Below are 27,948 nucleotides of genomic sequence, written 5' to 3' on the forward strand. Positions count from 1 at the left end.
TGCACGAAGTCCGCGCTGGATCCATTTCTTTCTTCAATTTGGTTCCTTCTGGTGCTGGGTCGTACCTGTCCGGGCACGGACTTGGAGCGTAATCAGGGGTGAGCTGATGAACTTTCTTTCTTAACTTTTATAGTGTGCACCAGTTTATACCATAGACGGTCGCCTCCCATAGCAACCAGTCGGCGAACTACCTCGTACCGGCCTGGTGAAAATCCGCGTCAGGTATAACCCCAGTACCTACGTGATTCTACTTTTGAGTAATGCCTCATTAGTCTGCATCAGTACTAATAATTATTGTATTTTATTCAGCCATACAGATCATCTAGCTTGCTATATACTGCAACATCACTCCGTTCACCTGCATTACTGACAAGTTCCTCCCTGACAAGCTCTTCTTTGCTACAAGATCAGGTACGCATCACTAATACATCACTTTACTATATTTTAAGGATCAACCGATTATCGGTTTGGCTGATATTCACGATTTTGGACATTACCACTATCGGCAATTACCTTGCCGATATGCTGATAATGTCCCGCCCGCCTCCCCGGCCAGAGACCGCCGCTGCCCCATTGCCTCCCCCATCCCGGTTTTATAATTACCTGTTCCCGGGGTCCACGCTACTTCTGGCTCCTGCGGCATCCAGCGCGCTGCGCAGCGCAATGACGAGTGACGTCCTCAACGCGACATCACCGTCAGTGCGCACAGTGACAGCTCAGGACGCCGCCGGAGCCAGAAGTAGTGTGGACCCCGGGAACAGGTAATTATAAAACTGGGGATGAGGGATGCAATGGGGCAGCGGCGGCTTTGGTGGTTGGACTAGGGAGGACAGGCAGGGGGAGAGAAGTGGGCGGCGGCGGTCTCTGGACCCGCAAAAGCCCCTGGAGTTCATGGATTTAAAGCGCCCGCTTTAAATCATTGATCTGCAGCGGCTTCTGCGGGGCCAGGTGGGGGGAAATAGCCGATAACTTATACCGGAATATCGGTATAAGTTATCGGCTATCGGCCTGAAAGGTCACAGATTATCGGTATCGGCCCTAAAAAAATCGATATCGGTTGATCCCTACTATGTTTGCAGAAATCCCTAACAGCGCTTACTACAACGCTATATAAGTTTCTGCAATCCCGTTCATATAAAACAGAAAACTTCATATTGTATCACTAATCCTTTTTCTTATCCAGTGTTCTGTGAAAGATGGATAAACTTCTTTGCGGCCTACTCACTAGTATGCAGCCTCTTAGGGAACACGTCCACATGGATTTAATAATTTTTAGCAGCTGTCGCTCAGGAATCCAGATATGATAAGAGGTCGCCTGGTCACCCAGTGCACAAGTCTGAACGCCTTCTATAGGCCACGTCGGAGCGGAGAGCCAAGAGACATGTATGGAAGGCGGGAGACTCCACCACACAGATGAAATATAGGTCGATTGTTTACGGAGGATGATTCACGTCCGTCCACCGCCGCTCATGTCATCGCACAGTATGTATACACAACCACAAGGGCTTCCAAAGATCTGACGGATGACGAGTGATGACATCGGCCCTTGTATCCTCTTATCCTGGCTGTCATCGTCTTAGCCTTCCTCTTAAAGGGTTACGGTTGGTGATTTACGGCGATCTGATTTACACTTGACATAACGAGAAGGTTTCTTGTAGACAGGAAAGAGACGACCAGTCTGAAGGAATGCATACGTAAGGATGGATAGAAGCTTGTTGATAAAAGAACCGGATATTGCTAGGTGCACCTAAGATACTGGTCCAATGTCCAGAACAAAATAAAAACCGGGGCAGTGTTTTCCAAACAGGGTGCCTTCAGCTGTTGCAAAACTACAACTCTCAGCATGCCTGGACAGCCAATAGCTGTCTTGGCATGCTGAGAGCTGTAGTTTTGAAACAGTTGGAGACACTGCTTGGAAAACACTAACTTAGGGACTCTATGTGCCACTGTACTAGGTCCGTATATATGTGGCAATGTGGCATGTATGAAACTTGCAGGGGGTCATCCCAAGATTTAAACTTATCCCCTATCCACAGGACAGGAGACAAGTATCAGATTGTTGCTGGGACCCCAACCGATCATGAGAACGAGGGTCCCTTGTCCCCCCAGAGTGAATAAGGAGGCAGTGTGCATGCTCAGCCACCACACTAGTGTTCCCCAACAAGTGTGCCTCCAGCTGTTGCAAAACTACAACTCCCAGCATGTCCGGACAGCTTAATGCAGTGTTTCCAGCCAAAGGCTGTCCGGGCATACTGGGAGTTGTTGTTGTTTTGCAACAGCTGGAGGCACCCTTGTTGGGAAACACTGCACCCCACCATTCACTTATAGTGAACGGTGCTGGAGTCAAGTGCGTGTGCTGCTGCTCCATTCCCTTTAGGGACAAGGAACCCTAATTCCTGTCATCAGTGGGGGTCCCACCAATTAGATACCTATCCACGTTCCTGTGCATAGGTGATACGTTTATGACTTCTGACAACCTCTTTAAGGGCCCGTTCACACTACAGAATTTCCACTAGGGAAGTCAGCACAGGTGACATTCACAGCAGCCTGTTCTGGAATCGGCACAGTCAGCCGTGGACAGTCAGCGCCCTCCCATTCCCTACAGTGTAGTGCCAGGACTTTTTGGGCAGATTCCAAATCCAATCCCCTGTGAAACTTCCGTAGTGTGAACTTTGCAGCAGAATCCCATTGTGATCTATAGGAGCCAGGTAAAAGCGGAAATTCCGTAGTGTGAACGGGCCCTAAGGCTGAGACAGGCCCTATTTTGCTGCATATTTTCTGTATAGGGGATAAGATGCCTGATCGCGGGAGTCCTGCCGCTGGGGACCCCCGTGATCTTGCACGCCGCACCCCATTTATAATCAGTCCCCGGAGCGTGTTCGCTACGGGTCTGATTACCGGTGACCACAGGGCTGACGGCGTGTGACGTCACCCCTCCGCCCCCCGTGTGACGTCACACTCCGCTCCTCAATGCAAGCCTATGGGAGGGGGTGTGACAGCTATCATGCCCCCTCCCATAGGCTTGCATTGAGGGGTGGAGTGTGACGTCACACGGGGGTGGAGGAGTGACGTCACACGCCGTCGGCCCTGTGGTTGCTGGTAATCAGACCCAGAGCGAACACGCTCCGGGGACTGATTACAAATGGAGTGCAGCGTGCATGATCCCGGGGGTCCCCAGCGGCGGGACCCCCGCGATCAGGCATCTTATCCCCTATCCTTTGAATAGGGGATAAGATGTCTAAGCGCCGGAGAACCCCTTTAATAAAGTGAAAGCAGAGATGGGATTGGTTGCTGTAGGCAGTGTTCCTAAATGAGGCCCTGTGTGTCTCCATGGTAGCAGACAAATTCCATGCAGTCTGATACTTTCATCCATTTGTCCCCTACATTGTAATAACACACATTTGGTAGGTCAGCCATATGTAGAGGAGTAGGAGCAGACTACACAGTGTTTGTTTGTTGTCTGTTACCATAAAGCAGTGGTCTTCAACCTGCGGACCTCCAGATGTTGCAAAACTACAACTCCCAGCATGCCCGGACAGCCGATGGCTGTCCGGGCATGCTGGGAGTTGTAGTTTTGCAACATCTGGAGGTCCGCTGGTTGAAGACCACTGCCATAAAGGAACATGGTTCTGCATAAAAGCTGCAGAAACGAAATCACGTGTAAGCCTATCAGGCTGTATTTATGTGAGGGTTGTAAGTTTTTCCGCCCCTGCACTTCTAAGCGGGGCGGGAGCGTGGGTATATAACTCCCCTGCACCTACTGGTGGGGCATAAGTGACGTTTTGCGGACCCTCCCCTTTTTTCAATTCATCCATTACAGGGTATTCCCACTAAAGGCGTGCCCTCCGTCGCGGTTATGGGCACAAATCTGACCGCTTGGTTTAGTCCAATGTCTTCCATACAGGGATGTATGTATTGTTGTAATTTTTTTTTTTTTATCTAAAGGGGTTATTACCACTTGGCTCCATTCATTTCCATGGAATGAGGTGCAATACCACACACAACCTGAGAATAGGGGTGCTGCTGTTTTTTTCTTTTTTAAAGAAATCCCCTCAGCTTTTCTAATTCTGGATAAACCCTTTAAAGGAGTAATCCGGGATGTATAAATGTATCCCCTATCTGAAGGATAGGGGGATAATTGTCAGATCGCGGGGAGGTCCGACCACTGGGACCCCAGTTCTCCTCTTAAATGGGGGGTGTCGACCACAGCACAAAGCGGTCGCTGACAAGCCCCTCAATGCATCTCTATTGGAGAGCCGGATTGCTGCACTTGGGTATCTCCAGATCTGCTATAGAGCTGCATGGAGGGGACGTGTCAGCTTCATGTGGTGGTTGACACCGCTCTTTTCATGCAGAGAGCCAGGGCACCGTGCGGGAGATCGCGGGAGGGTGGGGGTCCCAGCAGTTATACCCCCCCCCATGATCTGATACTTATCCCCTTATTAGTTCCTCTGTTAGATCGGACAAGAATGAGCCAGAGCCAATGTTACCACTTCACCAGTTGGACTTTTGGTAGATAATAAGCAGCACCGCACAAGACCGGCTGTTCTGGACATGATCTGACCCAGTGGTCTACATGTCGACGCTTCGCCCGTTGTCCTCCTTTGGAGCACTTTTGGTAGGTACTAAGCACAACATACCAGGAGCACTTCACGAGACCAGCCACTCTCAGGATGCTCTGACCCAGTGGTCTACATGTCACCTCTTCACCAGCTGTCCTTCCTTGGATCACTTTAGGTAGGTACTAACGATTTTGGACATTATCGGTATCGGCAATTACCTTGCCGATATGCCGATAATGCCCCGGCACCCCTCCCCAGCCAGAGACCACCGCCACTGCCCTACTGCTTCCCCCATCCCCGGTTTTATAATTACCTGTTCCCGGGGTCCCCGCTACTTCTGGCTCCTGTGACGTCCTGCGCGCTGCACAGCGCAATGACGAGTGACATCCTCAAAGCAATGTCACTGTCAGTGCGCACAGTAACAGCTCAGGAGAACGCCGCCGGAGCCAGAAGTAGCGCGGACCCCGGGAACAGGTAATTATAAAACCGAGGATGGGGGAGGCAATGGGGCAGCGGCGGTGGTTGGACTAGGGAGGACCCCAGGACAGGCAGGGGGAGAGAAGCGGGCGGCGGTCTTTGACCCCGCAAAAGCCGCTGCAGTTCATTGATTTAAAGCGCCCACCGGGGGGGGGGTTGGGGTGCTAGCCGGAGAATAGCCGATAGCTGATAACATAACGATATTCCGGTATAAGTTAACGTCCGGAAAGGTCGCAGATTATCGGTATCGGCCCAAAAAAAAAAAATCGATATCGGTCGATCCCTAGTACTAACCACTAGATACCAGAAGCACCTCACCGACCAAGACCGGCCAGTCTGGGGATGCTCTGGCACGGCTGTCTACACGTCCCCACATCACCAATTGGTAGTACCCAACAAGACATGTTGATGCTTCACGAGTTGTCATTCCGTGGATCACTTTTGGCAAATACTAACCACCCCATACCAGGAGCCCCTCACAAGACGTTCTGGAGATGCTCTGACCCAATCAAATAGACATTACAATTTGGCCCAGTTGCTCAGATCTTTAGCCATTTGTCTTGCTTCTTACATCAACTTCAAAAACCGACCGGTCACTTGCTGCCTAATATATCCCCGATCACCCCAAACAGACGCCATTGTTGCAAGATAATCAATATTATTCCCTCCACCGGTCATTGGTTTTAGGGAGCTATAATTCTCGACCCCTGCAGTCCTGATACATCGCACGAAAATTCCATTGTATCCAAGAGCATCCATCCACTACGAGGTGCCCAATAGCTGGCAGGTACGTTCTTTCCTTCTGAACAATGATTAACGATAAGGTCCCCGTCCCGTGTCAGGTATGTAGACTAGATGACTATCTTCGGAGATGGAGAACAGGTGAGCTGGCTCTTTAAAAAAAAAAATGATTTGCATGCAGCTATGTGACTGGGGGGCGAATGGCGTCTGTCCAGAAATGATGAGGAGTCTGTCAGGTAAAAGAAAAAAAAAAAGAAAAAAGGCACCAGTCCTCCCCTATAGAGGCCAGGTGGGAGCCGCGGCTCGTGGAGGCATTGCTTACAGCTCCTGTGTGTTCTTACATGTCCCACTCAGACTCCCCTCTGCAAAATATGTGACGCTCGCTCACATTCCACAGCGGACTGAAGGCGGCCATGTTACTGGGTGCAGGGAGATTGCTGGATGTACCCTGTAAGATGGTACCGCTAACCCAGTGTTTTCCAACCAGTGTGCCTCCAGCTGTTGCAAAACTACAACTCCCAGCATGCCCGGACAGCCATCGGCTGTCCGGGCATGCTGGGAGTCGTAGTTTTGCAACAGCTGGAGACACACCGGTTGGGAAAGACTGCACTAACCTCTAACAGCGAGGCATCAATGCCTCAGAGTCAACTAGTGGTGATTAAAATCTATACACCTGCGTATGTAGCCTGGGAAAGCGTAAAAAGGAAGGCAAAAGAATATGAAAGGACTAAGAGTGGTGCTGTACATAATAAAATAAATTATTAGAGATGAGCGAATTTACAGTAAATTCACTAAATTCGATTCGTCACGAACTTCTCGGCTCGGCAGTTGATGACTTATCCTGCATAAATTAGTTCAGCTTTCCGGTGCTCCGGTGGGCTGGAAAAGGTGGATACAGTCCTAGGAAAGAGTCTCCTAGGACTGTATCCACCTTTTCCAGCCCACGGGAGCACCGGAAAGCTGAACTAATTTATGCAGGATAAGTCATCAACTGCCGAGCCGAGAAGTCCGTGACGAATCGAATTTACTGTAAATTACATGGGAACGTACCGTTAAGACTTGCATGATATTCATGGCAGCTAAGTGTTACAAAGTTCAAATTTTATATTACATTTTAAAGGGGTATTCCAGGCAAAAACTTTTTTTATATATATCAACTGGCTCCGGAAAGTTAAACAGATTTGTAATTTACTTCTATTAAAAAAATCTTAATCCTTCCAATAGTTATTAGCTTCTGAAGTTATCTGTCTAACTGCTCAATGATGATGTCACAGCCCGGGAGCTGTGCATGATGGGAGATTATCCCCATAGGAACTGCACAGCTCCCGGGACGTGAGTCATCAGAGAGCAGTTAGACAGAAAACAGCAACTCAACTTCAGAAGCTAATAACTATTGGAAGAATAAACATTTTTTAATAGAAGTAATTTACAAATCTGTTTAACTTTCCAGAGCCAGTTGATATGTATATAAATAAAAAAGTTTTTGCCTGGAGTACCCCTTTAAGTTGTCCCTACTGAGAGGAAGGCAAAAAACCCTCATACTAGAGGTAAAAATTTCTTCCCGACTCCAAATATGGCATCAGAATAAATCCCGGGATCAATGTTCTGTCCCTATAAATCTAATATACATAACCAGCAATGTTATTATTCTCCAAAAAATGCATCCAGACCCCTTTTTAAATTATTTTACAGAGTTTCCCATGACCACCTCCTCCTGGAGAGAATTCCACAGTCTCGCTGCTCTTACAGTAAAGAACCCCGTCTGTGCTGGTGTAGAAACCTTCTTTCCTCCAGCAGTAGAGGATGCCCCCTTGTTATATATACAGTCCTGGGTATAAATAGATCATAGGAGAGATCTCTGTACTGTCCCCTATATATTTATACAGAGTTACAGTGGTCCCTCAAGTTACAATATTAATTGGTTCCAGGACGACCATTGTATGTTGAAACCATTGTATGTTGAGACCAGAACTCTATGGAAACCTGGTAATTGGTTCTAAAGGCACCAAAATTTCATCCAAAAATAGGAAAAAGTGAGAATTAAAAAAAAAAAAAAAAGTAGATAACTAATAAGGATAAAGCAAATCCTTACATATAAAAGTAAGAAAGATCTGCTGGGAGCTGTAATCACTGTCTATGTCAGTGTTTCCCAAGCAGGGAGCCTCCAGCTGTTGCAAAACTACAACTCCCAGCATGCCCGGACAGCCAAAGGCTGTCCGGGCATGCTGGGAGTTGTAGATTTGCAACAGCTGGGGACACCCTGCTTGGGAAACACTGGTCTATGTAGAGGACAGGAGCTTCTTCGGGGTCCTGTACAATATACAGTGTCCTAAAAAAGTAACATGGAGCCGCCCTCACCTGGTGTCCAAAGGAGCAGGTAACCCTGGTACAGGTAAAGTGTACAGAACATGTAATACCTCCCTGTACTGTAGGGGGCGCTACCAGACATCAGTCAGTGCATACGCTTCAGTAATACAGGGGTTTTACCAGCGAAATGCCCCATTCTGATTGGTCGGTTCTTCCGGCCATTGACACGTTTCACAGATCTGGACTGTCTGTACATTGTATGTTGAGTCTGGTTTCAACTTATAATGGTCCAGAAAAGATCACTGTATTAGGTCGCCCCTAAGCCTTCTTATTTCTAAACTAAATAACCCCAATTTTAACCCGTCCTAGCCGGTTATTAATAATGGACGTTTTATTGCGATGGGAGAAATAGTACATGCAATATTTCTTCCGTTCTTTCTCCCGTCGCAAAATAACGTCCATTATTAATAACTGGCTAGGACGGGTTAAAACGGATAATGTAAAAATCCCATAGACTACAATGGGATTTTGTAGCGGCCGTTTAACGGGCGATTTTAAGGGTTTTCATAACGGAACATTAAAGGGATCTTTAAAACGGATGCATTTTATAGTGTGAAAGGAGCCTTAAAGGTGAAGTCTCATGCCGAAAAACGTATCCCCATTCGTGTCTATGGAAGGGGGCGTGAAGACTGGTACATAGCCGTCACACCTCCTCCCATAGACATGAATGGAGGAGGCATGGCGGTCCGCATCGCCAGTCATCGGGCACGGAGCAGAGTTCGCTCCATGCACCGAATGACAGGGGTGCCTTGCCGGAGGTCGCGGGAGTCCCCAGCTATCTGACATCTTATCCCCTATGCTTTGGTAGAGGATAAGATGTTTCCAGCGGAGCGCTCCTTTAAAGGAGTAGTCCAGTGGTGAACAACTTATCCCCTGTCCTAAGGATAGGGGATAAGTTTGAGATCGCGGGGGGTCCGACCACTGGGGCCCCCGGCGATCTCCTGTACGGAGCCCCGACAGCCCGCGGGAAGGGGGCGTGTCGACCTCCGCACGAATTGGTGGCCGACACGCCCCCTCAATACAACTCTATGGCAGAGCCGAAGCGCTGCCTTCCGCAATCTCCCGCTCCGCCATAGAGATGTATTGAGGGGGCGTGTCGGCCGCCGCTTCGTGCGGTGGTCGTCACCCGCTATCTGGCCGGAGAGCCTGGCCCCCGTACAGAGAGATCGCAGGGGGCCCCAGCGGTCGGACCCCCCGCGATCTCAAACTTATCCCCTATCCTTAGGATAGGGGATACGTTTTTCACCACTGGACTACCCCTTTAAGGAACCAATCTCTACAATCAAAAAAATTCCTAGAAAATAAATGAGTAAAAAAAAAAATTTTTTTTAAAACACCGGCTGCAGACGAGACGTCCTGTATACAGGGATTAATTACTCCAATAAATATCACTAATGTAAACCTAAAAGGAGTTCAGAACATTTGTTTTCCTTATCATATAGCGCCATCTGCTGTTAGTAACCGCTATTGATATTACAGTCAATTTGAGTTCGTACTTGGAATGTACAAGGTATTTTTGGCTAGATCAGGGTTTCCCAACCAGTGTTCCTGAACCTGTTGCAAAACTATAACTCCCAGCATGCCCGGACAGTCAAAGAATAGGGGATAAGTGTCTGATCTCCAGATTGAAGCCCCTTCTCTGTGTAAGGTCCCAGCACAGGACATGGTCCTGCACTACACTTAGGCCCTGTCAGGTTGAGTCCCTCGGTGACCTGGGGGCTCTCCTGCAGTGTCTCCCCTGCTGTTTCTATAATGTTATTTATCCTACCTTATGTGTAGTCAGTGTCCTAATGTATAGCTAGTATAAAGGACCTGTGGGAGGTCTCAAGGACCTGTGAAATGTCACGTTATGTTATCACATGATGTTACCCAGAGGGCACCAGTTTAACACGACCCGCAGCTTGACCAATGGGCTTTGGCTGAGCCCCCCCTCTATATAAAGGGGAGGCCATTACCATTCTCTCTCTTGTACCATCATTAAACACCAGAGATCTCAGTGCTAGTGTCCAGTACCTGGAAGGCCTCAAATCTACAGTCATTCCAGTAAGTCAAAGTCTTTGTCTGCTGTCACTATCTAAAGTCTAGTCAAGCCTCAAGTCAATCATCTAAAGTCTATCACAAGTCTAATTGGTCCCAGCATCCTGCGAGGCCCTTCTGTGTCCCTGGCCACCTCTCTGGGATTCTGGCCGAGCTGTAGTAAAGCCTCCGTTAAACCATAACCTGGTTGTGGACCCTCATTTTCACTGCCTCGGCATTGGAATAGCGGAGATACCGTTTGGGTGGTTCCGGTACCCCAAAACAACTCTGGCGTCATGAACATTAGGGGTTAATAACACTTTGCCCCTGGGGTTAATACCATCTTGCCCCATCCACCTACATCGCTACACCAGGTGGTCCTGCCATCACCGGGGGTCCCCACATCTCCCTGACTACCATGACTGCACATTCTCTATGGGAGCGCTGTAGACACCAGCAGATAGGGTATAAGTTCTTAAGTAGTGGAGTACTTCTTTAATGGGATGAGGCAGACATTAAAGCTGTTCTTTCAAATGAATTTGATTAACTTGCATGGTTTAATGTTTCCTGACGGATTTCACTCGGAAATTCCATTGTGTGAACACGGCCTTATTGAGCCCCTAACACTACGGAATTTCCAAGCGGAATTGTGTTTTGAAATTGCACTTGGAAATTGTGGTACAGCAGAGTCCCATTGCTGGCAATGGAATTCTGCTGCACCGTGCACACTGCAGAGTTTTTGAGGCGGACTTTCCGTCTGGAAAATCTCCTTGAAAAATTTCACCAGAACATTTAACTCGTTCAATGTTCTGGCAGATCTCCGCTCTGCAGACATCGCCTTCTATGGGGACAGCAATGTCTGCGCGGACCTAGCGCCAACTGATTTAGCCGGTGCTGCTCGCACTCACAATCTCAGGAGGGATTTTTGTCTGGCTGGAGATTCCGTAGTGTGGAACCCCTCTATGGTACACAGCAATTCCTCATTCTCTCCATTTCAGCAGGCAAGAGCAGAGCTGGGCTATTTTCTATTAGTACACACAAGTACTTCATCCCTTACTCCTCTCTGCTATGCCATGACAAAGTCCTGGAAAAAAGTGACTGAACAGGCTGGCATAGTACAGCACAGATGGCATGTGGAGGGAGAAGGGGTTACTGATGTACTGGGTTTGTAAGGTGCTATGTGAGCAGAAAGGAGAGGAACAGCAGCAGCATCGCAGTAAGGAAAAGGTTACACTCAGCACTGAACTGCTACTGTTGCTGCTGCTGAGAAACTAAGTTGAGGGGGAGAATACACTTGCACCCCTGTAGACATACAGCAATATTTCATGCCATTTATACTAGGGACAGCTGCTTTACAATGACATTAGGCCGTGCACTGTAAATTGTAGTGAAGTGAGACACCTAGTGGCCAAGACTTTGGAGCCTTTTTTTTATTAATTTATTTATTTTTTGGGGAAAGGAGTCATTTTTGGTTAATTAAGTGATTTACTTATACATTAAGAATCAAATTGGCTATATATAGGAAGGTTATTTAAAATGACTGTGATCATTAAAAGGCTACATTCACATCATAGATTTACAGCCTGATGAAATATCCTTTTAGTTTCTATTTTGGGTAAAATGCTGGAAACTGACAGAAACCCAATGGACCGTCCGTCGGGCACTGTGGGGGTTATTTATCAATAATGGACTTGGCTAGATCATTTTTGGTGTTTGTCTGGATGATTTTTTTTTGGCGGTGTTGCACCAAATTTATAAAATTGTCACAGTGGCCCATGATAAGTTTTGCGCAGATCCGCACATAAACTCCCAGATCATTTTCTACCGCCGCTTTCAGATCATGTCTACCCGGCTTCTGAGGAGCTTGTTTGTCTGTGTATTTGGCTTTATTTGCTTTAGTTTTAAATTTTAAGGCAAATTAATGTCTAAAAGAAGGTCTGCAAAGAGAGTCTCCCTCACATTTGACCAATGTTCACCTTGCTGCAGGCCAGGAAAAAAATAAAAATAAAAAAAATAAAATAAAAACTTTAGTGATCAAGAGACAGAGGTTTTAGTTGAACCTTTTTTTTTATTTATTTTGTTAATATCACTTTGTTGGATATTTTTTTTTTATTGGGCACATGAAATTGTTCGATTTTGGCCATTGCTAATAATCTTGTTTCTTACATCTTTACCATCTCCTTTTTTGTACCTTAAAAAATATATCTGATTGTTTCATATGGACAACTGCTTTACTTTTCCTTTGCAGATTTCTTTATTTTTAAACTTTTTATGTCTTTAAACGTTCTTATTCTCTACCTTGTTCTCTCTCTCTCTCCCCCTCTCTTTCGCTCTGGCTGATGATTTTTTTTTTTTCTGGTAAGCAGACAGGAGTAGTAATCTTTTTTAAACCTGGTCAGGAGGTGGTCTAGATTTTCGGGGGCTTTTTTTTGTGTCAGTTGTGGCAAAAATTGCGCAAAAATCTAAAACACGCAGTTCATAAAGTTGTTACCACGGCATCCATCACTTCAATAAATGGTCTACCAACACCAAACGTTCAAAAAGACGGATTTTAGAACTAAGCAAAAAAATAAATAAATAAATTTAAAAAAAGCAAAAAATATATAAAAACTCAAATAGCGCAAGCAAAAAAAAAAACACAATGTGAAAAATGTAGAACAAAAAAAGCACAAGAACACAATGATAAATAACCCCCTGTATTCTTTCATTTAAAGGGGTTCTCCAGTGCTTATACATCTTATCCCTTATCCAAAGAATAGGGGATAAGATGCCTGATCGCGGGAGTCTTGCCGCTGGGGACCCCTGTGATCTTGCACGCGGCACCCCGTTTGTAATCAGTCCCCGGAGCGTGTTCGCTCCGGGACTGATTACCGGCGACTACAGGGCAGGCGGTGTGTGACGTCACGCCCCCGTGTGATGCAAGATCACGGGGGTCCCCAGCAGCGGGACTCCTGCGATCAGGCATCTTATCCCCTATCCTTTGGATAGGGGATAAGATGTCTAAGCACCGGAGTACTCCTTTAAATGGAGCAGTGGTTGGACATACAGTAAATACCAAAAGTTTGGACACCTTCTCATTCAGAGTTTTCTTTATTTTCATGGCTATGAAAATTGTAGATTCACACTGAAGGCAGCAAAACTATGAATTAACACATGTGGAATTATATACATAACAAAAAAGTGTGAAACAACTGAAAATATGTCATATTCTAGGTTCTTCAAAGTAGCCACCTTTTGCTTCGATTACTGCTTTGCACACTCTTGGCATTCTCTTGTTGAGATTCAAGAGGTAGTCACCTGAAATGGTTTTCACTTTACAGTTGTGCTGGTGTGGGGGAGGAGGTGTGCTGGTGTGGGGGAGGAGGTGTGATGGTGTGGGGGAGGAGGTGTGATGGTGTGTGTGTGGGGGGGGGGGGGTGCTTCGCTGGTGACACTGTTGGGGATTTATTCAAAATTGAAGGCATACTGACCCAGCATGGCTACCACAGCATCTTGCAGCGGCTGCTATTCCATCTGGTTTGCGTTTAGTTGGACCATCATTTCTTTTTCAACAGGACAATGACCCCAAACACACCTCCAGGCTGTGTAAGGGCTATTTGACCAAGAAGGAGAGTGATGGGGTGCTGCGCCAGATGACCTGGCCTCCACAGTCACCGGACCTGAACCCAATCGAGATGGTTTGGGGTGAGCTGGACTGCAGAGTGAAGGCAAAAAGGCCAACAAGTACTAAGCATCTCTGGGAACTTCTTCAAGACTGTTGGAAGACCATTTCAGGTGACTACCTCTTGAAGCTCATCAAGAAAATGCAAAGCAGTAATCAAAGCTAGAACCTAGAATATGACATATTTTCACACTTTTTTGTTATGTCTATAATTCCACATGTGTTAATTCATAGTTTTGATGCCTTCAGTGTGAATCTACAATATTCATAGTCATGAAAATAAAGAAAACTCTGAATGAGAAGGTGTCCAAACTTTTGGTCTGTACTGTACAGGGATGTGGGATTCCTATCGCCCGACGCCCGGGACTAGCAGTTTTGGGCGCCGGACCGGTGAATTTGTCTGGCCCTTAGCCCGGCTTTGGGCAAGCAGGGCCGGACCTGACAAGTGCGGCGCGATCTGCAGTCTGTATGGAGCGGGCTCCCGACTCCTGCCCGCTCCATACTCTGCAGCCTGTGTCCTCGGAAGCAGAGCAGGGGAGATGAGAAGCTGGGTACAGTATTTGTCTTCTCTCCCCTGCTCTGCAGACGTGCGGGGGGGGGGGGGGGAGATGAGGGGGCGTGGCTTCTTGCTCCCCGTGCAGACCTGCGTCCTCTGCCTTTACTCCCCCCAGCTGTAGCTTCGGAGAGCTGAGGGGAGGAGACGCGTCTGCACGGGGAGATGCATGCGGCGCTCTGCAGTATGTATGGAGGGGGCTCGGGATTCCTGCCCGCTCCATACTCTGCAGCCCCCGGCTGTTCTCAGTAGCCGGAGGCCGCCACTAATAGCTAGCATGCGGCGATCGCCGCGGCTGGCTATTAACCCTTTAGATCGCCACTGTCAAAGATGACAGCGGCGTCTAAAGGGACATGTGAATGCTCCCTGGTGGGCTAGTGGGGTGGATCGCCCCCCCCCCCGCAGCGCGATCGCAGGGGGGCGATCCACTATAGAGGTAGCCGGAGGACTTACCTCTGTTCCCTGCTGTCCCGCTCTGTCATTGATAGATCCTGGCTGGACCAGACTCTATCAATGGATCACAGAGATCACAGATCAATGGAGTTCAATAGAATCTATTCATCTGTCTGAGGAATCTAATGATTCCTCATAAGTCTAATAAAGTGTCAAAAAAAAAAAAAAAAAGTTTTTATAAAAGTTTGAAAGACATATATTAACCCAGTGGTCTTCAAACTGTGCCCCTCCAGATGTTACAAAACTACAATTCCCAGCATGCCAGGACAGCCGTTGGCTGTCCGGGCATGCTGGGAGTTGTAGTTTTGCAACATCTGGAGGGCCACAGTTTGAAGACCGCTGCATTAACCCCTTCCATGTTAAAAGTTCAAATCACCCCCTTTTCCTATATAAAAACATGTAAACATAATAAAAATAAACATATTTGGTATCGCTTCGTGTGTAATTGTACAACCTATTAAAATATAACATTATGTATCCCGTACGGTAAATGTAAAAAAATACCAAACCACAGATTTGCAATTTTTATAATATCCCAGAAAAAAAGTTAAAAAGCGATTAAAAAGTCAGATCAATACCAAGATGGTACCAATACAAAAAACAGATTATGGCGCAAAACATGGGCCTCATATAGCCTGGTATGTGGAAAAAAAATAAAGCTACAGGGGTTAAAAAATGGCAATTAAAAAAATTAGAGAACGTTCAGAATTAGTAAAACATGACGTAAACTATACAAATCTGGTATTTCTGTAATCAGGCGCCTAAAGTATAAAACTAACATGTTGTCTGACCACAAGGTAAATGGCGCAGAAAAGAAAAACCACCAAATCTGCAAAATTATCTTTTACTATTTCAATTTCACTTCCCCAAATATATATATTTTTTGGTTCGGAGAATATGTTATTGAAAAATTAAAAGGTGTCATTATAGTAGGTAGTTATCCTTATAGTAGGTAGTTATGGCTATTATAGGGCGAGGAGGAAAAAATGAGAGTGTAAAAGCGAAAATTGGCCCGGACAAGTGGATCGTCATGAGGGACAAGTAGATTTTGCTCCATTTTAGTCCCGTGGACAAGTAGTTTTTTATAAAATTTCCACACCCCTGACTGTATATACTCTGCCGCTCCATTCAACTCCATTCCCAGCCAGGGTGCCTCCAACTGTAGCAAAACTACATCTTCCAGCAAGGCCGAAAAGCCTTTGGCTAGACAAAGATAGCCAAGTGCTGTACTTTGCCATCGTGATCCGGCTCATTGAGCTGAATTGACACATTTCCGACTGCAGCTCCCATTCTCCTCAGACTGGGAGGACCTATGTGCCCCCTCATGACTGGATCCCCAGGTACATCTACAACTTTTGCTCCCTTGGAAGTTTCCTGCCATAGATGTCACGAAACACAACAGCCCCAGTCAGGTTCAAGGTGAGGAGCAGTGATGTGCGTCACACTATTATGTCCTCCATGTCAGCTTCTCCCCAATACTCACTCAGTGCGTGATACATGGGCTTGTGGAGACCCTGCAGGTGCTGCGCACATATGGAGGCGATCTTCCCCGGCGGCTGCTGATTGGCGTCAATGACGTACCACATCCGGGAGAATGTCGCCCATTGCTGATTGAAAAACAAACAAAGATATATAAATAAAATCAATCACAATATGTATGAGACTAAGACCATAAGTGACATGCTGGGAGCTGCAGCTAAATATATACTTCAAGCAATTGTTTAAATATGGTTTGTGGAATAAGAGGCTTTGTTTTAAAACATTTTACAAAAAACAAAACAAAATGGCCATCACTGTCATGGGGGGGGGGGGGCAACATCTGGAGGTCCACAGGTTGGAGACCACTGTCATAGGGGAATCAGGCTATGGGGGGCACTACAGCCATCAATGTTATGGGGGAACCATGGCAGTCAGGGAAACCATGTCATGGGGGTATCACAGCCATCAAAGTTATGGGGGAACCATGGCAGTAATGTCATAGGGCAGTGGTCTCCAACCTGCGGACCTCCAGATGTTGCAAAACTACAACTCCCAGCATGCCCGGACAGCCAACGGCTGTTGTAGTTTTGCAACATCTGGAGGTCCGCAGGTTGGAGACCACTGTCATAGGGGAATCAGGCTATGGGGGGCACCACAGCCATTAAATTTATGGGGGAACCATGGCAGTTATGTCAAAGAGAGAACCATGTTTTAGGGGCACCATGACTGCTGTCATGATGGGACCACAGTTGTGAAAGTTCTGGGGGATCTACGGCATGAGTGTGACAGCGGAATCCATATTTTGGGGGCACCAGTCATCAGTTTTCTGGAAAACATGACTGGATGTCTTTTAATTTGTTATTCAGTAGCAGACTATGGACAGACAAATCCATGGTCACCCCCTACAACATATGAGTAGGGAAGACAGGACAGATTCATGTGATGTGAGGGGTCATCAGCCTCCTGTAGGGGGCGCAGTACTATAATATCTACATACTACACTGTACCAGTAAAAGGAGACCCTCAGACCCCACAGAGGACCCTCCACCTACATTATAAGCTCATCCCTCCCATCTATAACCAGTACCTGGGCAGCTCTGCTGTAACTCGCCATCACATGGAGGTCACCATGACACACATGACCCTCCCACTTCAGACCACTCCTCCATATACACTTCAATATACCTAAATGTCGTCGTCACCAGGAGCCATCTTCCCTGAGACATTTTCCATAGATTTAAACACAAAATATGGCTACGACAATATGGCCGCCATCGCGTCTTTTTAGGTATCTAATTAGAGACAAAGTTTTTAATTTGCAAGAATAACGCTAAAAATCTTTTGCCAATTCAAGGTTCTGGGAAACATTTTACATCGTGAAGATATCTGATTAGATCACACACAACCCGGGGCCGCTCTAGTGAATAGCGCTACAGGAACCTTTGTGCTCCAGGAACTTTAGTGACGTAACTCAGTTCCCGGGGGAGAGCTCTTTGCGCTGTGACAGCTGGCGGAAGTACGTCACTGGCGCGCGGCGATTTGATTTTCCCGGTCTCAGTATTCAAGGGTCGGAAGCAGCTTATTCCCCGGTGTAGTCCCAGCTCTCAGGCCGGTTTTCCGGGTGTATGGAGCGGTACGTTCTGCTTATTTACTGGCAAAAACAAGCCGAGAATTACCGGGAACAGCCCGAGCCGCCGCTTCTCCCTCCAGGTATGAGAAACTGTCATTACAGCAGGTGGCCGCTAGAGGGCGCTTACATTCATCTGAGACCTACACAGCACAAGCTATCATTGTACAGTGGTCCCTCAAGTTACCATATTAATTGGTTCCATTGGACTATTGTATGTTGAAACCATTGTATGTTGAGACCAGAACTCTATGGAAACCTGGTAATTGGTTCTAAAGCCCCAAAATGTCATCCAAAAATAGGAAAAAGTGAGGATTAAAGAAAAATAAGTAGATAACTAATATTGATAAAGCAAATCCTTACATATAAAAGTAAGAAAGATCTGCTGGGAGCTGTAATCACTGTATATTTCAGTGTTTCCCAACCAGAGTGCCTCCAGCTGTTGCAAAACTACAACTCTCAGCATGCCCGGACAGCCGAAGGCTGTCCGGCCATGCTCGGAGTTGTAGTTTTGCAACAGCTGGAGGCACCCTCTTTGGGAAACACTGGTCTATGTAGAGGACAAGAGCTTCTTCAGGGTCCTGTACAGAACACGCAATGTCCTAAAATAAAAAAAGTAAAATTGAGCTGCCCTCACCTGGTGTCCAAAGGAGCAGCTAACTGTGGCACAGGTAAATAGTACAGAAAATGTAATACCTCCCTGTACTGTAGGGGGCGCTACCAGACACCAGTCAGTGTATACACTTTAGGAATACAGGGATTTTACCAGTGAAATGTCCATTCTGATTGGTTGGATCTAACAGCCCTTGACACGTTTCGCAGATTCCATAGCATTGTATGTTGAGTCTGGTTTCAAGTTACAATGGTCCAGAAAAGACCATCGTATGTTGAAACTATTGTATGTTGAAGCCATTGTAAGTTGAGGGATCACTGTATTCAATTTATCCCAATGTTGCTTCTAATCCTTCTGTGACTGATATGAACTGTCACTTAAAACTAAAATTACTGACGGAGCTAAAATCCAGTCTGAACTGAGCCTTACATATGTCACAGATACATCTCAGCAATATTTTGTTTGTGCGAATTAATGTGTTTTGCTGTCTGGGTTCACACTGTTTATGTGAAATACCCATGAAAAGGAAAAAGATGTATATGTTGATGAATACTAAAAATAGATGCTATATGGCAGAAACCATTTTTAATTGACTTACGTTTTAAAGAGTACGTTGTCATATTTCACAAAAGTTATGTTACTCAGTACCTAATCCTGATTGTGTGTGTGTGTATAAACATTTTTTTTTCTTGTGTCCAGTACCTATACAGTGATCCCTCAACTTACCAACATACAATAGTTTCAACATACAATGTTTTTTTTCTGGACCAATGTAACTTGAAACCAGACTCAACATACAATGCTTTGGAATCTGCGAAACGTGTCAATGGCTGGAAGATCCGACCAATCAGAATGGACATTTCACTGGTAAAACCCCTGTGCATGCACTGACTGGTGTCTGGTAGCGCCCCCTACAGTACAGGGAGGTATTACATGTTCTGTACTCTTCACCTGTATCAGGGTTAGCTGCTCCTTTGGACACCAGGTGAGGGCGGCTCCATTTTCTTTTTTTTTTTTTAGGACACTGTGTACTGTACAGGACCCTGAAGAAGCTTCTGTCCTCTACATAGATCAGTGTTTCCCAAAGAGGCTGCCTACAGCTGTTACAAAACTACAACTCCCAGCATGCCCGGACAGCCTTTGGCTGTCCGGGCATGCTGGGAGCTGTAGTTTTGCAACAGCTGGAGGCACCCTGGTTGGGAAACACTGACATAGACAGTGATTACAGCTCCCTGCAGATCTTTCTTACTTTTATATATAAGGATTTGTTTTATCTATATTAGTTATTTACTTATTTTTCTTTAATCCTCACTTTTTCCTATTTTTGGATGACATTTTGGTGCCTTCAGAACCAATTACCAGGTTTCCATAGAGTTATGGTCTCAACATACAATGGTCTTCCTGGAACCAATTAATATTGTAACTTGAGGGACCACTGTATTTCTCTTACAAATATGTTATTTCTCTTGCTCACTTGGAATGTCATTCTGTGCTTTGGAGGGGGTGTGTCCTCATGCTGCATGACTCATCTTCCTCCCTGAGTCTGCTGTGCCTCTTCATCCAATCTATGCAGGCTGATCTGTAACCCCCTCCTCTGTTTTCATGCTGCAGTCTGATAGGACAGGAGTGAGCACAGAGGAGTGCTAGTCTCACCCTCACTTCTTGGACATTGTCCCATCCTGTGCTTCAGCTGGGACAAAGATAATGAAGCAACCGGACATAATTATGTTCTGGATGATATGGGGACCCCTAGTGGTCTTTTTAGAAGCCATCATTTCTATAAAAAAGAAATCAAAATTTTCTATATTTCTGATTTCCTAATATTAGAAAGGGTTAGTATTTTACCAAGATGTACAACATATAAAAATGGGAAAGATTACAATGTAAAAAAAAATTTTTGAAGAAATTTCTGTTCTGCAATGGTTTCTAGGGATGTCCCTACAACATCTTTTTTATTTTTTTTTATTAAGCCCAAGTACTGATACTACTTTTGAAGTGCTCACCAATACCAATTACCAATACTCATACCAATACCAATTACCAATACTCATACCAATACCAATTACCAATACTCATACCAATACCAATTACCAATACTCATACCAATACCAATTACCAATACTCATACCAATACCAATTACCAATACTCATACCAATACCAATTACCAATACTCATACCAATACCAACGATAAAGCCTCCAGTAGTTGGGTACGGAATCCACCTTCTTAGGTAGAAGAAACCATCAGTAGAAATGTATAGTAGTGTATAGGGTAAGTAGAGAACTATGCCTTTTAGGTTAAAGGGGTACTCCGGCGCTTAGACATCTTATCCCCCCCAAAGCATAGGGGATAAGATGCCTGATCGCTGGGGACCCCATGATCTTGCACGCAGCACCCCAGTTAAAATCAGTCTCCGGAGCGTGTTTGCTCCGGGTCTGATTACCGGTGACCACGGGGCCGGCGGCTTGTGACGTCACGCCTCCGCCCCCGTGTGACGTCACACTCAGCCCCTCAATGCAAGCCTATGGGAGGGGGCGTGACAGCTATCACGCCCCCTACCATATGCTTGCATTGGGGGGGTGGAGCGTGACGTCACACGCCGCCGGCTTTGTGGTCGTCGGTAATCCGACCCGGAGCGAACATGCTCCAGGGACTGATTACAAACGGGGTGTCGTGTGCATGATCCCGGGGGTCCCCAGCGGTGGGACCCCCGCGATCAGACATCTTATCCCCTATCCTTTGGATAGGGGATAAGATGTCTAAGTGCCGGAGTACCCCTTTAAAGCCCCCTGTAGGTAGGGAATCCTCCAGTAGGTAATCTAGTATGTAGGTAGAATGGAAGACGGCACAGGACCAAGCGACTGCAGGTGATCCTCCAGATCTGGAATAGAAGTAATAGGTCGGAGCATCCAAGCAGCAGACTCTGAAATGGTGGATAAAAAGCTGTAGTCTTCTTTTTATTGGCTTCCCAAAGTGTGTGCAACGTTTCGATATACTCAGGCCTTTGTTGATACTAACCCCAGAGTATAGCCGAAACATTGCATGCACTGATGCAACCAATCAAAAGACATTGGCCCTCATTACTATTGTAAACCCGACTTGTTTTGTCGGGTTTTTTTGTCGCATCTTTGTCTGCGCCATGTCGGAGACATCCTGCGCCAGTCTGCGACACTATGCAACATTTTTTCCCGACGGACCCGATGTGGATTCTCCCAAACCCGAAAAAGGGGCGTAACCCGACATTTCTGAGCTTTCCCACGTATTTATAAAGTTTTCCAATTGTTGTGGATTTTTTCCCAACAACTCAGAGGAGTTGGAAACCAAAACCTACAAAACCCACGTGCGACAAACAGGATGCGACATAATAATAAATACCAGGGAAAAAGCAGTCGGGTAAGAAAGCAACATAGACTTACAACCCGATTTTCTTAGTAAATGAGAGCCAATGGGGGAGATTTATCAAAACCTGCCCAGAGGAAAGGTTGCCCATAGCAACCAATCAGATCGCTTCTTTCATTTTCCCAGGCCTCTTTAAAAATGAAAGAAGTGATCTGATTGGTTGCTATGGACAACTCAGCAAATTTTCCACTGCACAGATTTTGCTGAATCTCCCCCAATAGCTTTTTTCACTATTTCGGAATCTGCTGCTTGGACGCTTTGACCTATACTTGTCAGGTAGGTACGGAACATCTTATTAGGTAGATGCCCCCATTAATTTCCCCCAAAAAGTATAGGAAAAAAATTCCACTCTCCTTCTCTCCATTCCTCTGCGTTCTCAGCTCTTTCAGTGCTACAGGAGCTGCTGCATGTGACTGGTGTCAGACATCACTATAGGTTTATTCCCCTCCCCCGTGGTGTCAGACATCACTATAGGATTATTCCCCTCCCCCGTGGTGTCAGACATCACTATAGGTTTATTCCCCTCCCCCGTGGTGTCAGACATCACTATAGGATTATTCCCCTCCCCCGTGGTGTCAGACATCACTATAGGTTTATTCCCCTCCCCCGTCCTGTCAGACATCACTATAGGATTATTCCCCTCCCCCGTCCTGTCAGACATCACTATAGGATTATTCCCCTCCCCCGTCCTGTCAGACATCACTATAGGTTTATTCCCCTCCCCCGTCTTGTCAGACATCACTATAGGTTTATTCCCCTCCCCCGTCCTGTCAGACATCACTATAGGATTATTCCCCTCCCCCGTCCTGTCAGACATCACTATAGGTTTATTCCCCTCCCCCGTGGTGTCAGACATCACTATAGGTTTATTCCCCTCCCCCGTCGTGTCAGACATCACTATAGGTTTATTCCCCTCCCCCGTCGTGTCAGACATCACTATAGGTTTATTCCCTTCCCCCGTGGTGTCAGACATCACTATAGGATTATTCCCCTCCCCCGTGGTGTCAGACGTCACTATAGGTTTATTCCCCTCCCCCGTGGTGTCAGACATCACTATAGGTTTATTCCCTTCCCCCGTCCTGTCAGACATCACTATAGGTTTATTCCCCTCCCCCGTGGTGTCAGACATCACTATAGGATTATTCCCCTCCCCCGTGGTGTCAGACGTCACTATAGGTTTATTCCCCTCCCCCGTCGTGTCAGACATCACTATAGGTTTATTCCCCTCCCCCGTGGTGTCAGACATCACTATAGGTTTATTCCCCTCCCCCGTCCTGTCAGACATCACTATAGGTTTATTCCCCTCCCCCGTGGTGTCAGACATCACTATAGGATTATTCCCCTCCCCCGTCCTGTCAGACATCACTATAGGATTATTCCCCTCCCCCGTCCTGTCAGACATCACTATAGGATTATTCCCCTCCCCCGTCCTGTCAGACATCACTATAGGTTTATTCCCCTCCCCCGTCTTGTCAGACATCACTATAGGTTTATTCCCCTCCCCCGTCCTGTCAGACATCACTATAGGTTTATTCCCTTCCCCCGTGGTGTCAGACATCACTATAGGATTATTCCCCTCCCCCGTGGTGTCAGACGTCACTATAGGTTTATTCCCCTCCCCCGTGGTGTCAGACATCACTATAGGTTTATTCCCCTCCCCCGTCCTGTCAGACATCACTATAGGTTTATTCCCCTCCCCCGTCTTGTCAGACATCACTATAGGTTTATTCCCCTCCCCCGTCCTGTCAGACATCACTATAGGTTTATTCCCTTCCCCCGTGGTGTCAGACATCACTATAGGATTATTCCCCTCCCCCGTGGTGTCAGACGTCACTATAGGTTTATTCCCCTCCCCCGTGGTGTCAGACATCACTATAGGTTTATTCCCCTCCCCCGTCGTGTCAGACATCACTATAGGATTATTCCCTTCCCCCGTGGTGTCAGACATCACTATAGGTTTATTCCCTTCCCCCGTGGTGTCAGACATCACTATAGGATTATTCCCCTCCCCCGTCCTGTCAGACATCACTATAGGTTTATTCCCCTCCCCCGTCGTGTCAGACATCACTATAGGTTTATTCCCTTCCCCCGTCCTGTCAGACATCACTATAGGTTTATTCCCTTCCCCCGTGGTGTCAGACGTCACTATAGGTTTATTCCCCTCCCCCGTGGTGTCAGACATCACTATAGGTTTATTCCCCTCCCCCGTCCTGTCAGACATCACTATAGGTTTATTCCCCTCCCCCGTCCTGTCAGACATCACTATAGGATTATTCCCCTCCCCCGTGGTGTCAGACATCACTATAGGATTATTCCCCTCCCCCGTGGTGTCAGACATCACTATAGGTTTATTCCCTTCCCCCGTGGTGTCAGACATCACTATAGGATTATTCCCCTCCCCCGTCCTGTCAGACATCACTATAGGTTTATTCCCCTCCCCCGTCTTGTCAGACATCACTATAGGTTTATTCCCCTCCCCCGTCCTGTCAGACATCACTATAGGTTTATTCCCTTCCCCCGTGGTGTCAGACATCACTATAGGATTATTCCCCTCCCCCGTGGTGTCAGACATCACTATAGGTTTATTCCCTTCCCCCGTGGTGTCAGACGTCACTATAGGATTATTCCCCTCCCCCGTGGTGTCAGACATCACTATAGGATTATTCCCCTCCCCCGTGGTGTCAGACATCACTATAGGATTATTCCCTTCCCCCGTGGTGTCAGACATCACTATAGGTTTATTCCCCTCCCCCGTGGTGTCAGACATCACTATAGGTTTATTCCCCTCCCCCGTCCTGTCAGACATCACTATAGGTTTATTCCCTTCCCCCGTCCTGTCAGACATCACTATAGGTTTATTCCCCTCCCCCGTGGTGTCAGACATCACTATAGGTTTATTCCCTTCCCCCGTCCTGTCAGACATCACTATAGGTTTATTCCCTTCCCCCGTGGTGTCAGACATCACTATAGGATTATTCCCCTCCCCCGTCCTGTCAGACATCACTATAGGTTTATTCCCTTCCCCCGTGGTGTCAGACGTCACTATAGGTTTATTCCCCTCCCCCGTCGTGTCAGACATCACTATAGGTTTATTCCCTTCCCCCGTCGTGTCAGACATCACTATAGGTTTATTCCCTTCCCCCGTCCTGTCAGACATCACTATAGGTTTATTCCCTTCCCCCGTGGTGTCAGACGTCACTATAGGTTTATTCCCCTCCCCCGTCGTGTCAGACATCACTATAGGTTTATTCCCTTCCCCCGTCGTGTCAGACATCACTATAGGTTTATTCCCTTCCCCCGTCCTGTCAGACATCACTATAGGTTTTTTCCCTTCCCCCGTCGTGTCAGACATCACTATAGGTTTATTCCCTTCCCCCGTCGTGTCAGACATCACTATAGGTTTTTTCCCTTCCCCCGTGGTGTCAGACATCACTATAGGTTTATTCCCTTCCCCCGTCCTGTCAGACATCACTATAGGTTTATTCCCCTCCCCCGTGGTGTCAGACATCACTATAGGTTTATTCCCCTCCCCCGTGGTGTCAGACATCACTATAGGTTTATTCCCCTCCCCCGTCGTGTCAGACATCACTATAGGATTATTCCCTTCCCCCGTGGTGTCAGACATCACTATAGGTTTATTCCCCTCCCCCGTCGTGTCAGACATCACTATAGGTTTATTCCCCTCCCCCGTCGTGTCAGACATCACTATAGGATTATTCCCTTCCCCCGTGGTGTCAGACATCACTATAGGTTTATTCCCTTCCCCCGTGGTGTCAGACATCACTATAGGATTATTCCCTTCCCCCGTCCTGTCAGACATCACTATAGGTTTAATCCCCTCCCCCGTGGTGTCAGACATCACTATAGGTTTATTCCCCTCCCCCGTCCTGTCAGACATCACTATAGGTTTATTCCCCTCCCCCGTCGTGTCAGACATCACTATAGGTTTATTCCCTTCCCCCGTGGTGTCAGACATCACTATAGGTTTATTCCCTTCCCCCGTGGTGTCAGACATCACTATAGGATTATTCCCCTCCCCCGTGGTGTCAGACATCACTATAGGATTATTCCCTTCCCCCGTGGTGTCAGACATCACTATAGGTTTATTCCCTTCCCCCGTGGTGTCAGACATCACTATAGGTTTATTCCCTTCCCCCGTCCTGTCAGACATCACTATAGGTTTATTCCCCTCCCCCGTCCTGTCAGACATCACTATAGGTTTATTCCCTTCCCCCGTCCTGTCAGACATCACTATAGGTTTATTCCCTTCCCCCGTCGTGTCAGACATCACTATAGGTTTATTCCCCTCCCCCGTCCTGTCAGACGTCACTATAGGTTTATTCCCCTCCCCCGTCGTGTCAGACATCACTATAGGTTTATTCCCTTCCCCCGTGGTGTCAGACATCACTATAGGTTTATTCCCTTCCCCCGTGGTGTCAGACATCACTATAGGTTTATTCCCCTCCCCCGTGGTCTGTGCAGTAAATCTTCTGTGTTCCTTATCTTTCAGGTCCAGCGGATGTGAAGGATTTCTACACCCATCTGAAGGAGCGCTGTATCCCACACACCGACACCTTCCCCGGTAACTCATTCTATTCTGTACATTAGATCTATAGTTGTCGTTTAACAGCTTTACTGTATATTTTCAATTTTTTTTGTAATTTTGTCTCTTAATTTAAATGTTACTTTTTTTCCAGCGTGTTCTTTGGCCGGAGAACCAGGGACGAGAAAATGGTTCTTTGCTATTCAAGCCACGTGTGGCTTTTCTCAGGTGAGTCTGTCTCCTACCCATATAGTTGTAATAGTAGGTAAGTGATCATTCCCTGCAACAGTATAGAGCAAAAAAAATAATAATTCCGATAATTCCCACTTTGCACAAAAGTGGAATTCCTGCAAAAATGTTCCGAAATTTTTCCACTCTGCACTGGTGCTGGGAAAGATAAATTACCCCCTATAGTGTTGTTGTTGTGTTTTTTTTTTTTTTTTTATATTATTATGCATTTAGTACTTTTTATACACATTTAAAAAAAAAAAAAAAAAAACTTTTCCAAAATCTAATTTATATCATTATATAAAAGATCCCCTTATCCCTCCCCCTCCCTCCTGTTCCACATCCATTAATAAATTAGGGAAAAAGGGGTCCGGAGATTAGAGATCACTACATAAGCCCCTCTTTTCTTTTATTCACCCCCCCCCCCCCCTTAAGTATTTCCCATCACTATTCGTTTCTTAGATTTTAATAATTTAGCCACATAGAAAACCAATAGATACCCGTTCCCTTTTACCATTCCTTACATCCTGCCCTCCAAACTCCTCACCCCCCACATCACACATTTATCATATTTATTCAAAACAAGACCCCTCAAATTGGAGGGAGAAGGGAAAAAAAATTAAAAAAATTCTTCCCTCTTTAGCTTCCCCCCCTCCTCCTCCTCCTCCTCCTCTCCAAGATGGCCGCCTTCTACCCTCCTCATATTGTTGTACCATTCAATACAACAAGGACTTTTAGGGGATTTCCCATTTCTAACAATCAACAAGCAGCGTAAAACCGCGTTCTTAAACAATACCGTATTAATGTTTTTTGTTTACATTATCCCATTTTATTTATCTACTTGGCTCAATTTTTACCAACCATTGTTGAAAACTTAGATAATTTTTAATCGACCTAACCATGTTTTTATACACACGAGATGACTTTATTTTATTTTCTTCCTCTCATAATTGTAACCACTATCTCAGGCTATATTGAGTATATTTTTTTCCTCCTCCCCTTATAAATTCGAGAAAGGCTTCTCTAATGCTTCTATATTCCAACCATCCACCCTCCTTTAAATTGAATTCTTCTTTTAATTCTGTCCATTTCTTAAATTTACCCTTCTCCCATACATCCTTTATCCTTAAAGGAGAACTCCAGAATATAAAAATTGTCCCCCATACTACCGGCAGTAAATAAAATAAAGATGTACATACCTTCCTCCGCTCCCCCGGGGCCTCCGGTAA

At 46.3% G+C, this 27,948-nt stretch overlaps 2 protein-coding genes and 1 long non-coding RNA gene across 5 annotated transcripts in view; 2 read left to right on the forward strand and 1 right to left on the reverse strand.

Moving 5' to 3' along the window:
* MRPL13 (mitochondrial ribosomal protein L13) overlaps positions 1 to 17,670 on the reverse strand; it is a 65,952-nt gene extending 48,282 nt beyond the window's left edge. Inside the window, exons 1-2 of one of the 2 annotated variants that reach the window (XM_056522688.1) lie at positions 17,495 to 17,670; positions 16,314 to 16,437 (exon numbers count right to left, since the gene is read on the reverse strand). In XM_056522688.1, coding sequence (XP_056378663.1) covers positions 16,314 to 16,416 — 103 coding nt within the window. In that variant the 5' untranslated portion in view covers positions 16,417 to 16,437; positions 17,495 to 17,670. Of the gene's footprint in view, positions 1 to 16,313; positions 16,438 to 17,396 lie in introns of both variants that reach the window. The other variant, XM_056522687.1, reaches the window with a different exon arrangement.
* On the forward strand, positions 133 to 1,274 carry LOC130274390 (uncharacterized). Its single transcript, XR_008844353.1, has 3 exons — positions 133 to 222; positions 310 to 411; positions 1,184 to 1,274. It is a non-coding gene; the product is annotated as an uncharacterized LOC130274390 (long non-coding RNA).
* Positions 17,671 to 17,753: 83 nt separating the features above from the next.
* MTBP (MDM2 binding protein) overlaps positions 17,754 to 27,948 on the forward strand; it is a 68,205-nt gene continuing 58,010 nt past the window's right edge. The window contains exons 1-3 of one of the 2 annotated variants that reach the window (XM_056522686.1): positions 17,754 to 18,019; positions 26,459 to 26,530; positions 26,646 to 26,719. In XM_056522686.1, the coding sequence (XP_056378661.1) occupies positions 17,935 to 18,019; positions 26,459 to 26,530; positions 26,646 to 26,719 (231 nt within the window). In that variant the 5' untranslated portion in view covers positions 17,754 to 17,934. The remainder of the gene's footprint in view (positions 18,020 to 26,458; positions 26,531 to 26,645; positions 26,720 to 27,948) is intronic. The other variant, XM_056522685.1, reaches the window with a different exon arrangement.

Source organism: Hyla sarda, chromosome 5, assembly GCF_029499605.1.
Source record: "Hyla sarda isolate aHylSar1 chromosome 5, aHylSar1.hap1, whole genome shotgun sequence".
NCBI lineage: Eukaryota > Metazoa > Chordata > Amphibia > Anura > Hylidae > Hyla > Hyla sarda.